The sequence below is a fragment of the Lampetra fluviatilis genome, chromosome 20 (assembly GCF_964198595.1).
Source record: "Lampetra fluviatilis chromosome 20, kcLamFluv1.1, whole genome shotgun sequence".
Classification (NCBI taxonomy): domain Eukaryota; kingdom Metazoa; phylum Chordata; class Hyperoartia; order Petromyzontiformes; family Petromyzontidae; genus Lampetra; species Lampetra fluviatilis.
In genome coordinates, this window is record NC_136294.1 from 4,150,218 (window position 1) to 4,164,222 (window position 14,005).

The window sequence follows — 14,005 nt, forward strand, 5'->3', positions numbered from 1 at the left end:
TTATTTATAAACCCAAAAACGTTGATTATGAATAATATTGGTCGCGAAAGCATACGTGTTAAACTGATCTTAATTTATACTGGGGGAATCCGATGAGCTGTAAAGCTCTTCTTCACAGATGTCCAGTCGCGGTGGGTCAGAGCGTTACAACAACACACAGTACAAAAGACAGGAGTGAAACGTGTGGTAACGGGTAAGCGAGTACAACATTCTAGATGACAGGGAGATGTAATGGTGACACTTTTTCCCCAACTCAGCAACCTTTCCGCGTGGAGTTTGTATATTCTCTCCCTGTTCTGCGTGGGGCGTCCTCTAGATTCTCCAGGTTTCTACCGATTGATAATCACTATTCAGTGAAGCTGGCATTGGCCAAACATCCTCATGCTGAAAGGTTAACTGAAAACTGCTCAATTGGAATCGCACGTAGCGACATCGCGCCGTATCTGAAAACAACTTCGAAGGACCTCCCTGTAAACAAGCGCAATTAGACAAGGAAATGCATCAATCCGCTGCCTCCCCATGCCTATCAGTGATGAGTTGTTGTTTTAACCATAATTCAGCAAACTGGTCAGTAAGGACTGGTTAATTTGGTGTTCAATTGGGGACTGATGTCAGCGGGATTGGCTCAGTAATCACCCACCACTGATGTTACTCGCAGAGGTTCGTAGTGCAGCTCACTGACCAATAACACCGCCACTCTACCCCCACGTCAGTTTCCAAGGCGGTGTTAATGACTCGTTTTTAATTACTCGTTTTTTGGTGCATGTTATTGCACGCTTCGTGCTCGATTACATATCCTTGTCAAACCCTAATCCGTGTCTACTTTGGCAGTGCTGTTTGTTGCCGGCCGCTTCACACGCTGGGACCTTTTGAGCCTTGCGCTCGGCAACCGTGTTTGAAAGGAAACAAAACCGCTGTCAATTCGGCCCTCTGACTTTCGTTTGAAGGTGGGGATGGCATGGACCTTGGACCATGTTGTTTTAGTGCTTCCATGTGGTGTATCTAGCCATTACGTGCGTTTATGCCAACACTCACCTGAATGTGCAAAGTCAAAGCCCCCATGTGACCCACAATAATTAATCTATGTTGTTTTTGTGGGATCTATAGCCAACATCACAATTGTCACGCTTACTGGATCGCTTTTTTTGCTTTTTTTCCCCGTTGTGTAAAAATGCGAAACCGCAAAAACGTCGTATAACCGCGTTCGAGCGTAGCGTGAAGATGTCCATTTTTCAAATGAATTTGTTCACTTAAACTAAGAACAGTTCATTCGCCGCTTGAAACGAGAAAAAACACGCGTGCTTATGTTGGCGACAGCCAACTCTCGCGAAATGTTTGAACTTGACTGGCGATAGGCAATGAAAGCTTAAGTCACGGATGTATTACTTCGACGCGGTTCCAACGCAGCTTTCCTCGGACCAAGGTTGCGTGGACAAGCTAAGTCAACGGCAAAGTACCGTGTCTCCACCTACTTTGGAAAGTAGCAGCACAATTGACATCAGCTCCTCGGTTACATTTTTTGCACATCACTGGCGAGATTAGTGCACGTTAGAAACAATTATACCCGCGTTAGCCAGATTATAAGATGCTCCGAAAGGTAAGAAATGCACCCCAAACCTGTGTCCGATGTTAATAAAGTAAAATGAAATGAGGACGGCTGTTTGCGTTGTGGCCGAAACGTCGTGAGAATTATTTTATTATGTTTTATTTGTATTATTTTATTATTTCTCTTCTACGTGACTTTACCGAAAGAACCAAGAAGAAGATCAAATGAATCTGGTATCGCGCGCACACACACGCGCCTCCCAGATTATCAGACAAACCCCCAACACGTATTGCTTTAAAATACTGGGAGAAAAATATTGTCTTATATTCTGGGGCATAAGATAGCTCAGATATTCTCTTGACGCATTCCCAAATGGCTTTAATTGTGTGTATTAATCCCAACGCCACAAATAAAATAAATGCTAAAGATAGACTACAAAGTCCAAATCTGCATGGTTTTCTGCATGTTTAAGAAGTACTGTGATTTTTATTTTACTTTTAGAGATTTTTGTTTTATGTCTTTGTGTAATGTTTCACAAACCGACGAACAGTGCGTTTACCTTAACGCACCTATGTTGGCTTAATTTTAGCTCATCGTGCAACAGACGGTTCGTGTTATATTTTACAGGTTTCTATTTGCAAAAAAATAACAATCCCTATTTTTATTTTGTTTCATTTCACCGAAAAATTCCTAGAATATCAAAAAAATTGGGGCTTTGAGCGCCGGATTTCGTGAAAATCGTAAGTTCCACGAAACGGCAAAGTCAAAAGACAATATGTGAACGCGACGATCGAAACCCGCCCCTAGGTATGAGGCACCGAAAAAGCATGGTACATCCAGGAGATTGAAACCTAAGCTTGAATGAAAGCGACGAAAATAAACATTCACAAAAACATATCTCCTCCTCTCCCCATTCCCTTGAAGTGAAAAAAATAATGACTCGTAATGCTCATAAAGCTGTTGTGCCGCCAAGAACTGTAACGGCGAATCGTGGGTAAAATTTACAGCTATTGCGTGGTTTTATTTTTTATGAGTGAATTCCCTCCTCCAAAGCCGGTCTGTTTCGAGTTAGCGTTTGAGCCTGCCATGGATAGGTTCCCTCACAGTTGCACCCTCGATCCATCTTTTATTTGGTTTTTCTCTACAAACCTCTTTGCCTACGTGCTTGAATCCATTACATAGTCTGCGAGTTCTTGGCCATTCTGCCCCACATGCCTCCACTAATTCAGTCTGGCCAGAAATGCCTCTTTTGTGAAATAGCTTTTACCTCTAATGGCTTTTTAATGTCTTCACTCGTTAATGTTTTCTTACTACTGCTTCCTCCGCTTTGTTAAATGGCAGTGAAAGGTGGGCGGCCAAAGGAGCGTTTGATAAAAGATAGCAGATATGTGGATGCTTTGCTATTTGGATATATTTTTTTACGTTTCTGATAACAGATTTTGCGTGTGCGTGTATATCTGTTCCAGCAAGCGTAGCATATGCCTGTAATTACCAGGCTGGCTTGAAATAGGCTTACGCTAAAATAAAATCGAGACACATGCAAAAGCGTACAGGCACACGCACACATACACGTATGCACAATGCTCACACTAATTGGCCAGACTTCATCCCCCCCCCCCCACAACTCCGCCTTTCCTAGCCCCCCACCATCTCACAATCCCCGTACCCACTCTCACCATCCTCTTAAAGTCCTTCCAACCCCTAAACCCAACCTGGAAGACTGCGCCCAATTAGTAAGTTGCTGACGGCTCAATTAACAGGTCTCTGTCATGAATCACATCTCCAGGGAAAGATTTCACTCTCAAAGGATTATGCTCCAGACCAAGAATCAGTTCGCAGATGGGAATTTCCCACCCATCCCAATGGTTTCCCATTTTTTTTTAACAAGGAAGAAAAATTGCCCACATGCATGGCTTCTGTAATGCTCTCCAACATGTGTTTGTCCTTGGAAGTTTCCGTGAGCAGTACAAAGGCCGATGGGCAAACATGTATTTGTATATTTGCTAATAGTCCAATTAGCACTGGTTTGTTTGCTATACGTTTTGGGGAAATCCTTTGATTAATTTGGCCGGTTTTCTAACAGGTAAGTCCTTAATAGCAACACAACTTCATACGAGAATTCAATTTATATTGGATCATCTTTACAAGAGTTATCATGACCCCATGTTGCAGCCAGAGAAGACGGAGGGACGAACAGACAGTGCGTTAATGTGTTTCAACCTTAGTTTTAAAAACACGCCGCAACTAAAAGATGAGAAATAAAAGCTGCCGATCACTCTGGGAGTGAGGCCACCTTCGCCAGCTCATTACTAAAACGTTATAATTGTGATTGCTCTCTTTTAAAGAATCCAACCACTATAAAGTTTTGCATTTGAATGGACCCTGGGGGCAGGAAGTAATCTCACAGTACACATTAGTCGCAAATTATTATTTTTTGAATACGAGATTTAATATGACATTAAATCCGTGCTCAACGATGAAACGTGGCGGTGCTGGCAATGTCCCCAGGTGAGAGAATCCTGCCCGAGTGATGGTTCTCTAAGCGCGGCGATTCTCAAACCTGGGCTCCTTGCGACCCCCACACATAACTTTTGCTTTTTGCACGATGGCTGCCACTTTTCTCGCCCTTCCCACCCGCCCAGCGCGATGTCCGCAAAGTTTCTTTCACTCAACGAGCTCAGAAGCGCTATATATTTATATTGCGCAACAGCAAAACCCCAAGCGGTGGTGTGCGAATCCTGATCTATCCATGCGCACATTAAGCCGTGGCTCACTGCACGCACCTGATAGCTCGAATGTGATAATCGAATGATCCATTCAATAAAATAGCGTTTTTCACACAAATTGAATCTCACAATCGCCGAGAAATCGCAGACAAGCTGGAAGGCTGCCGGGCAGTGAGCCGCCACCAACTGTCGCTCTGCGGTTCTCGATATATTAAGGTGCTTTCAGTCGATTCGTTTTAGTTGGTCGTCATGGAAAGCTGTCTCATGGAGGAGGGGGGGGGGCATGTCTGGAGATCGGGTTTAATGGTGGCTGTTCAGATCAGCCAATGGCTACGCCTGTCACATTCGCCAATAAGACTACCCTGAAGAAGTTAAACAAAAAACTTATAATAAGAGACATATGTTTGGGTGGGGGGGCAATGTTCCTTCTTCAAAGCAGAGAGATCAAGAAGAAGGTCAATTGCCTAAAACATCACCTAATAAATTAATTATAAAAAAAATTTGGGGCAGTGCTATTGGCGAACGTCTTCAGTTTTTTGATGTTCGCGCCAACGGCATCGCTGCCGAGCACGGCGGGGCCAGCGGAACATGGTCCTCTCACTTGTGAGAGAATCGGAACACGGCCCTCTCACTTCTGAGAGAATTCGAACACGATCCTCTCTCAGCCGCGAGAGAATCGGAACATGATCCTCTCTCAGCCGCGAGAGAATTGGAACATGATCCTTTCTCGTCTGTAAGAGAATCGGAACACGGCCCACTCTCACCCGCGAGAGAATCGGAACACGGTCCTCTCTCAGCCGTGAGAGAATCGGAACACGGCCCACTCTCATCCGCTAGAGAATCGGAACACGGCCCACTCTCACCCGCTAGAGAATCGGAACACGGCCCACTCTCATCCGCTAGAGAATCGGAACACGGCCCACTCTCATCCGCTAGAGAATCGGAACACAGCCCACTCTCACCCGCTAGAGAATCGGAACACGGTCCTCTCTCAGCCGTGAGAGAATCGGAACACGGTCCTCTCTCACCCGCTAGAGAATCGGAACACGGCCCACTCTCACCTGCTAGAGAATCGGAACACGGCCCACTTACCCGTGCATCGCAGCGTCCCCACAGTAGGGGCTCCCGTGCGTGTAGACGAGCGGCGGCGAGGGCTGCGAGTCGCCGTACGTCGTCGAGACGGCCACCTGGTACACGTACGTCGCTCCCGGCTCCACGGACCTGAGCGGAGGGGTCGGCGAGGGCACAGAGGGGGCGGACAGCCAAGACCGGGGGGGAGGGGGGGGGGGCAAAGTGCGGGCCAGGTCATCAGTCACGACGGAACTCGCGGGCGACGTTAAAAATCCGACGTCGAGAGAGCCGCGCGCGATGCCGAGAGCGAGCACCGCAAATGAGCGAACGTTCGATCCGTACATCGGCAAATGTTTGCCCGCAACAACTTGCAGAGGCTCAATTTTCCAATAAAGCGCGCGATTCACTCCGGCCATGTGCCCACTAGCTGAGTGCGTTGCCCACGAGCAATTTAAACAGAGAAATCCAACACTTAAGGAAAAATACATCGACTCCTGTGCATACCGCTCAAACTCTGGCTGTTTGCGTAATCGCTGGCTCGTGAATAGAAGGGGGCCTCTGTGCGTACTTTGATGTGCACTCTTTAGTGTGTGTGTGTGTGTGTGTGTGCGTCTCTGTATGGAGAGCTAAGCCTCCTATATCTACATTGCATACCATCGCAAAGGCATCGGCTTAACATGATTCCTCGACCATCTTTTATCACGTAGGCATGCAGGGTGCGTACAGCTGCAGATGCGGCATTTTAAGCTATGGGACACAGTAGCGGCCCCTTCTTCCCACAAGCCATCAATCACCCCTGTCCTTTCATCCTTCTGGAATTGCTCTACGCCCCAAACAGTGGCGGCGGCGAGCACCCAGCGCCTTCCGTGACATCCCTGGCCTCACGGAGGCAAACTGCTCCCTTCATTGTATCGCCAATAGCAGATGGCAACGTTTCACCACCAACCCTGCCAGCCCCCGCACCCCCCACCCCCTGTCGCGTAAAACGTCAGCCACCTCCGATCGCGGCGGGGCAAAAGGGTGCGCGGGCGGCGCTAACGGGAGCGAAACGGACGAGGCCCGTAACTGCCCCGGCCAAAAAAAAAAAAAAGCATTTGGGTAACATTTTTCAGCATGTGCTTTTTTTGCTACTTTCGGACGGCTAGAAGCGCAGCCAAGGTGCTTTATTGGGGAGGCCTCCAAAAAGCTCGGGGCTAGTTCGAAACGAGCCCTCCGGAGTTCGCCGCGATGAAAAATGAGATCGCACCCGAGGAGCATGCATCACGGGCGAAATGTTTTTTTGCGCGCCTACGGACTTTGATGCCGACGGTACCTGCGGCGAGCGTTCAAATGTTCAGTTGGCACGATCCCGCGATTCGGGAGGGAGGCAAAGAATGTTGGAGATGCACACATGCGCAGTGCAAATGACAGTTGTTTGCAAACTCAAGCCGCGATGCTCTCGTTGTACACAAATATACGCAAGTGAAGCTTGACGAGTTGAAAAAATCAATGCGAATTAACCGGTAAAGATGAGCAGGATCGGTTCTTGAAACGGAACGCCAATTTTTTCGCAAATACTTTAGGAGATTGGAACAGCCTTTGTGTGGACTCTGCGACGAGAATGTTGTCTGTTGTGTGACAGTCAAACCAATATCAATTCCTGAATTCTCACAGCCCGAATTGAACCAAATTCAACGTGAGATTAGGTTTTTTTCTCATTCATTGATGACCGGGGCTGAGAATGCAGACTCACTTGCAAATGCTACAGGACATGGGGGACACGGCCTTTCCGAACCAACCAGTACCGTCCCAGCCAAACCATGACATTTCGTGGGTGTATAATGCAAGTGCTGTCAGCGACCATCGATTAAGGCCGGCGAGGCACACGAGGAGGTCGGTGGGCAACACACGCACGCGCACAAAGTACCACCCCCCCTCCCTCGTACCTGTCCACAAAGCTGCGCGACGGTCCGTCGACGACCACCTGCCCGCGCGGGTGGAACGGCGGCGAGCGGGACAGCTTGTAGGAGAGCGGGCGGCAGCGTGAGCAGCGCCCGTCGTTGGGAGCCGAGCGAAGCAGCGCGGCGTCCACCTCCAGCTTCTCGTCCACCGTGTGGATGCGAACCGACTCAACCGGCGCCAGCAGCCAGTCGAGGCGCACCGTCAGCGGGACGTCGCAGAACACCGTCTGGGGTCCCAGCGACTGGCGGGGCACAAGCGGACAGTTTCAAGTTTCAAGTTTCATTTATTAGGTGTAGCCCTGTGAGCCATTCGGCTCTTGAATCGGGTGCAACCGCAACAAAGAAAAAAACAAAAACATGAACAAGAAAACATCTTAAAGTGACTTTGTGCAAACAGAAAATCCAAGAAAAGACAGCAACATCTTGCAGAAAAAGCACCGTACACCAACACTGTGTGCAAAAATCCCAGTGGGATGCAAGTCAAACAACAACAACCACAAGACAACTTAGATTAAGGCCATCAGTCTAAATTAAGGCCATCAAACAGACGGTGCGGGGGTGGGGGGGGTCAGCCGTTGATGGGTCTTGCACAGGGTGTCAGGATAGAGTTGCGGAAGTGAGGCGGCATAATGACGTGGAATCTTCCTCTTCCGCGCGGCGGATGTAGACTGCAGAGCAACAACTACAATTTCACATTCAGGTGGTCAAGCACAGACAACCGCGTCAGGAGCAGCGGAGTGCATCGCCTTCGTATTTGTGGATGGGGCATTGCATCGTTACGCGTTGTATGGTCTGTTCCGGATGATCACAGTCGGACATTACTCGAGATTTTTTTTTTTTAAGTTTCCATTTGTGCATCAGGTATCCGCATCTGCCATGCCGTCACGTGCGATTTTAATTTGTAATATAGTTCACACGAGTACTTGCCGAGTAGTATATAAATGACACACCTCGGAGTAGTAGTATTATTATTATTGCTGCGCTTGTTTGCCCATGAAAGCCTCACAGAGTCCCAAGACTCTGTGTTGAGGAGGGCCCTGCCAGGTTTTTCGTGGCAGCGGCCGATGTCACCACGTGCAGCCCCACGAATGAGTAATTTGCTGGCGGCTTTCAGCATTGCGATGTTTGACCAATGCCAATTACACTGTGCGTTTGTTTAGCTGTGGAATGATAGCAGGAAAACCCAGAGGAACCCCACGCTGTACAGGGGGAGAGAATGGACAAACTCCACGCAGAAAAGTGCCCGCATTAGGATGTGAACCCAGGCCCCGTTTTCGTCGTGAGACACAAGCATCACCACTGTGTCTAAATAACGCAACACATGGTCAGTTGGTAATGTGTATCTCGACACGATTATCACTTGGATGCATATTGCACATCTCTGCCTGAGGAGGAGGAGGAGGGCATCTCTAAGAAGGGATTAATACACGAATAGAATACAACTTGGATTAAAATACAACTCGGATTTGCACAGCGTCTGAATGCGACTGCATCTCAAGATGGTGTGTAGAAACGGCGCACCGTGTTTATTTGGTAAGAGAGAACGAGGCGGTGAGTTCCAACTCAAGGTTTCCTGGCTTGGTTGAGAAGTCGAGATTGTGATCTGGGATGTGACCGAATGGACTCAGTTTTGTGTTGTGATAACGATCTTTGTCATTTGTGCCTCTTTGTTTTGGTCCCATTTCTGTATTTGTTCATTCATTTTTTATCGTGCTTGGTAGCGGCAGGGTTTTCATTTGCTTTGGTCGTGGCTGTGTGTGGGATTTGGTCCTTATATATAATTTTAATGTACAGCGATATGGGATGCTATTAGCATCAATTACGCGATATAAAATGAAAATATTATTATAGCCAAAGGAAGGTCTTTGAAGTTCACCGCGCACCCCGCATCCACTTCGTTACGTACAAGAGCAGTTCTACTCGACTGTAATTTTACTATCGCTATGCAATTACTGGCAGCTGACTGCAGTCCCAGGGCCGACGGCACACGCTGCACCTGTGCATTTAAAGGTTCTGTCATCAGCATATGATGAAGGGAGAAAAACGCGAGACTCAAAAGAAAAAAACCGCAAAATTTTTTTCCCCAAATGTTGCGGTGGGGGCGGGGAGGGCAGGGGGTGGGGGCAAGGGGGCGGGGGGCTGGGGGGTGGGGTCGGGGGAAGGTCTGTACACCCAGGAACAACCACGGTGGCTGTGGCCTCTTGCCACGGGGTGGCCAATACATTCACCCCAACGCTACCAACGCCGAAAACAAACAAAATAAAAATAATCACTCGTCGAATCGCAGTCCTGAATCTGTGACAATTCGTAAAAAAAAATTGTAAAAATCGCTGGGAGGGATGAATTGCCACAAGTCTAATACTGCACGATAGAGGTGGTTGCGGAGTCAGGAAGCGTGGACAGTGAACTGCGATCTGGAAGGAACGCTTCCCGCCTGACATTCGTCACTCGGTTGGGTCGCGAGAGTTGCCTGCCGCCTTGGAGATACGAAAGAAAATAAAAACGAGGACGTGTCACGGGGAAGGAGACAACCTCACGATGCAGGAAATGTGAAGAGTTGCACAAAAAACGCCTTGTCTCGAGTGGCACAGTATTACACCAACTGACCCAACAATTTTATTTTTATTTTTACGTCCCCTGGAAGACTGACATATTTCCCTCGACAGGTTCTTCAAAATGAGACCACGAGATTCTGGGAAAACACGAACAGGTGACAACACTATTGGCTGGAAGAGGGGAGTGCACACGAGCAGAAGAAAAGACACATCCCTGTTTAAAAGAAGCCTTCACACCTTTGTGTATTTATGTTAAATATCGGTAAAAATAGCACATGCTGCTGATGAACACAGATCAAACATCAGGGGTTTCCAGACAGGCAGATGCTGCAAGACGTTGATATGATTTGCTGTTTCCTTTTAGAGATTAAAATAACACTATTATGCCGATAATGTTTTGTTATTACGTAAATTTGCTGAACAAGCAAAGAAATGCTTTGAGCTGTTCAAGAAAGCTACTTTTGGCAGCGAGGCTTTCACACACAAACACAGCTTCAATCTATTCCAGCCAAAATGTGGTTCCTATTGTCATCTTTTCATTTCTGGGTTTAATTGTATTTTAAAATTAACCTGTTCTGTATTCGACCATGTTTATATATTTTTAAAAAATATTCTATATTATTTTTTTTTTCGATTAATTTGTAAACAAAACTCATTTGTTTAGAACTGATTTTTGTGTATTTTTGATGTCCTTACCCCGAATCTATTTTCACAGTTGGCTACGTACGGCGCAAAAGAAGTTCAATATACATGCATACACAACAGCGATACATTCGTCAATGTACTGCGTGCAATGCTATGACCCCAGTGACCTGAGTTTGATTCCCTGCCATGGCTAACATCGTCGGCGACTGACATCTGAACCGATCTTGGGCACCCCCCCCCCCTACCTTCACCAACCAGCACTGACCAGCATGGTGAAGTATGGTCAAACGTCCCACGTGACTGTAGATCCCACTGGTCTACAATTTTGTAGACGTCGTCTGCTTCAGAGATTAAATGTGCTGTTTATTATGGATTTTGATGTGCCGAATTTAAATATGACAATAAAACAACTGATTTACGTCTATGTATGTTGTGTAGATAGGAGAGGTCTTTTCATGCGTTTATGGTTGCTTTACATGATAACATGTCACACCTGTCCTGTTCATGTAACACTAAAAAAATCAGCAAAAGGGTTTTCTAAATAAAATGTATTATGAAACAAAAGGCAAAAAATTATTACGTATAAAAAATTATGTGGACTTAAAGCTTTTGTGACTGCAGGAATTCATATTCTTTGGGTCTTTCGGTTAGGTCACAACACAAGCAATCGTCATCAGTAGGAGGAGGATGACGAACGCTTGAGTTGTGATCGTAACGTCGTAGTTTTTAGTTATTTTCTTTGAACCTATCTACGTGACTTTACCTAATGACCCCACGAATATAAGTACATAGTTTAGTCCTTAGGATGACTGAACGAAATGTCGTGCTCGGCACTTTGCCACGCTTTGCTACGAGATTGTTTCTTGTGTGACATTCACACCGATAGTTATCCCCATTCTTAGAGTTGTACCGTAGCCAATTTAATTGAGCAACCAAATTGAATGCAGGGTCTTTTCTTTTTTTTCTCAGCTCATCGGTGACCGGGCAAAGAACGTCAACTCACTTTCACTCTCTTTAATTAACAGGGTGGCTGCCTGACTTTAATTGCAAGGTCTCTAAGCCACCCGCTCACCTTAAGACCGATCGAAATCGAATAACTCCCATTACAAGACTTCTATCGCCGCTCAAACTGTGCGTAACTTGTACGGCACAATGTCGTCCAACGTTTCGCCCCACGTGCTGGAAGCTTCGACAGGAAGGGAATTAAACAGCTCACGTTCTCCCTCGATGTCACAGCGTTGCCGTCCACTGTTCCTGCTGGTGCCCAATGTATACAATTCCAACAACGTCGTGAGGTCTCACCGGGTCAAACAACGTAAACGTGAACACAGGAAAAGAAACCGGAGTGCCCAGAGAAAACTCACCACAGCGCAACATATTGGCACGGCTGGCTACGCACGGTGCGGAAGAAGTTCAACGTACATACTTGCAACAACAACAAAAACACGAGTGTGAGACAGCGAAACACAGGGACCCGTCGCGCCCAAACGACGCGTGGTACAACCCGAAAACCAGGGGGAGGTCATCGTCGTGATCGTCTCGAGTTGAAAGTCTCATCCAGTGCGTTGAACGGAGGTGCAGGCGAGACCGGGCCGTACCTTGTTCCTCCCGTCGGCCGTGAAGATGACCAGGTCCTTGATGGGGTGGGAGTTGTGCAGGAAGATGTAGGTGACCCAGATGGTGAGGAGCTCGGGGAGGGTGGGCAGGCTGAAGGAGAGCTCCAGGACGCAGCCGGACGGCTGGGGGCACGTCCCCGACGGCGTGCGCTGGCTGTAGCGCGACTCGGGGCTCCACGTCCGCAGGCTGACCTCACACGGCCTCTCCACATCCGGGGGACCTGTAGCCCAGCCACACACTGCAGGAAGTCAGCGCCAGCTTGGGACGGGGGGACAACAAAATCACTCCCGAGGGTGGCCGCCGTCGATTGCTCGACGTTGAACGAACTCGGAACGACAAATGTTAAACGCCGGAGAGACCGAGCTACGGTGATGATGCGATATAACTATTGACTGTTCAACTAATTTTTATTTTATTTTACCAGGTAAGGCTACGATCTGCTTTTTCCTACCGTGCATTATGCGCTGCACCAGTCAGGTGGTGCGGTGGTAGAGCGAGTGGCTCGCAATGAAAAATGTGTGAGTACAAATCCCTGCATTAAACGTTTTCTGGAGCTCAGCCCTGGAGAGCTCCAGTTGAAAATAAGCCGTGGTCATATTGAAACATTTTGCGGGAGTTTGGACACCCATGACAACCTACAGTCCCATCTGAGAGGAGAGTGAGATACTGGCTTCACGATGGCGAGATGTTAACTACCTCACCTGGTACACAGGAGGTTGTGAGTTCGACCCCGACCCTGATGCCTGTATATTTTGAGTCTGGATGTCTCTCTCCCCGTGGTCAAGTGGATTTTTCTCCGGGTCCTCCGATTTTCCCCTCCACATTTAGAATCAACATCACGCGTTTAGAGTATTTGGCTACAAATACATTTCCACATACGCCACTTGGTTGAGCTTTCATTTGTGGCTAATAGCTCAGTGGACCTTACCTGGTAAAATAATAATGGGATTAAACAGTTTGAGAAAGAGAGGGATAGAGTCTGTGGAACACATCTCGTGGGAGTCTGTTTTCCCCTCTCCTGCCGTTGGGGCCCTGCGTGACGATGACAGAAGTGATCACAGGTGCTGCCGAGAACATCCATGCAGCTCCTTGTCATTCACGCTTATTCTCTCATTATACAAGAATAAAGATCCCCCCCCCCTCCCCACCTTACATAGCGTTAACAGACTTTTCGAGGCAAGCTACTTTGGCAAGTGCCGTTAGCGAGTAGCACCTAATGAAGGCCGGAACAGCGCACTACGGAGTTGTAGGCACCACGCCCGACCGCCTTTGTCTCCCCAGTGGCGATGTTCACACACCGCATTAGGTACTCATTAGAGGCCCAGGAATGGTTCAGGTAATCGTCACTGGTGCTGGTGGCCGTGAGCGGGAGTCGAACTCGGGTCTGTGGGCTTCGTCGCACATCGGGCTGACCACAGCGCCACCGCTCCCCACTCTCATTGCGCACGCACGCACACACACACTCACGGAGTGGGCACACGTCCACGTGCACGTACACGTGCTCGGGCGCCAATTATCCCCGCTGGCTCATGTGCAAAAGGTTCTGTGGTTATGCGGTTAGGGTTATGCACGGACGCGGGTGTTTAGTTAATTGTGTCTCGGATAACATGGGATTTTGTTTCGTAGTAGAGTCTTAATTTACGGATTATAGTGTCAGGTGACATTGGCACTCACGTGGCCATCACCTTGACCATCGTCAGGCATTCACCACTCACTTGACACTCACCACTCATTCACCAGTGTATCAAACATAGTGGAAGGTTTGTCAAGATTCAGAAATTCTCCCGGACCACCACACACCAATGGCACCTATCCAGTATCTGATTTTGAAATGGGGCTTGCATCTATTGCCAGGATATTGTAAATGGTATAGCATTTACGATATCCTGGGACCAATCGGCCAAA

General features: G+C 47.8%; 1 protein-coding gene across 3 annotated transcripts in view; it reads right to left on the reverse strand.

Moving 5' to 3' along the window:
- LOC144937861 (pappalysin-1-like) overlaps positions 1-14,005 on the reverse strand; it is a 157,659-nt gene that overhangs the window by 76,340 nt on the left and 67,314 nt on the right. For 2 of the 3 annotated variants that reach the window (XM_078865385.1, XM_078865384.1), the window contains exons 8-10: positions 12,082-12,338; positions 7,269-7,525; positions 5,365-5,493 (exon numbers count right to left, since the gene is read on the reverse strand). In XM_078865385.1, the coding sequence (XP_078721511.1) occupies positions 5,365-5,493; positions 7,269-7,525; positions 12,082-12,338 (643 nt within the window). The remainder of the gene's footprint in view (positions 1-5,364; positions 5,494-7,268; positions 7,526-12,081; positions 12,339-14,005) is intronic. The other variant, XM_078865386.1, reaches the window with a different exon arrangement.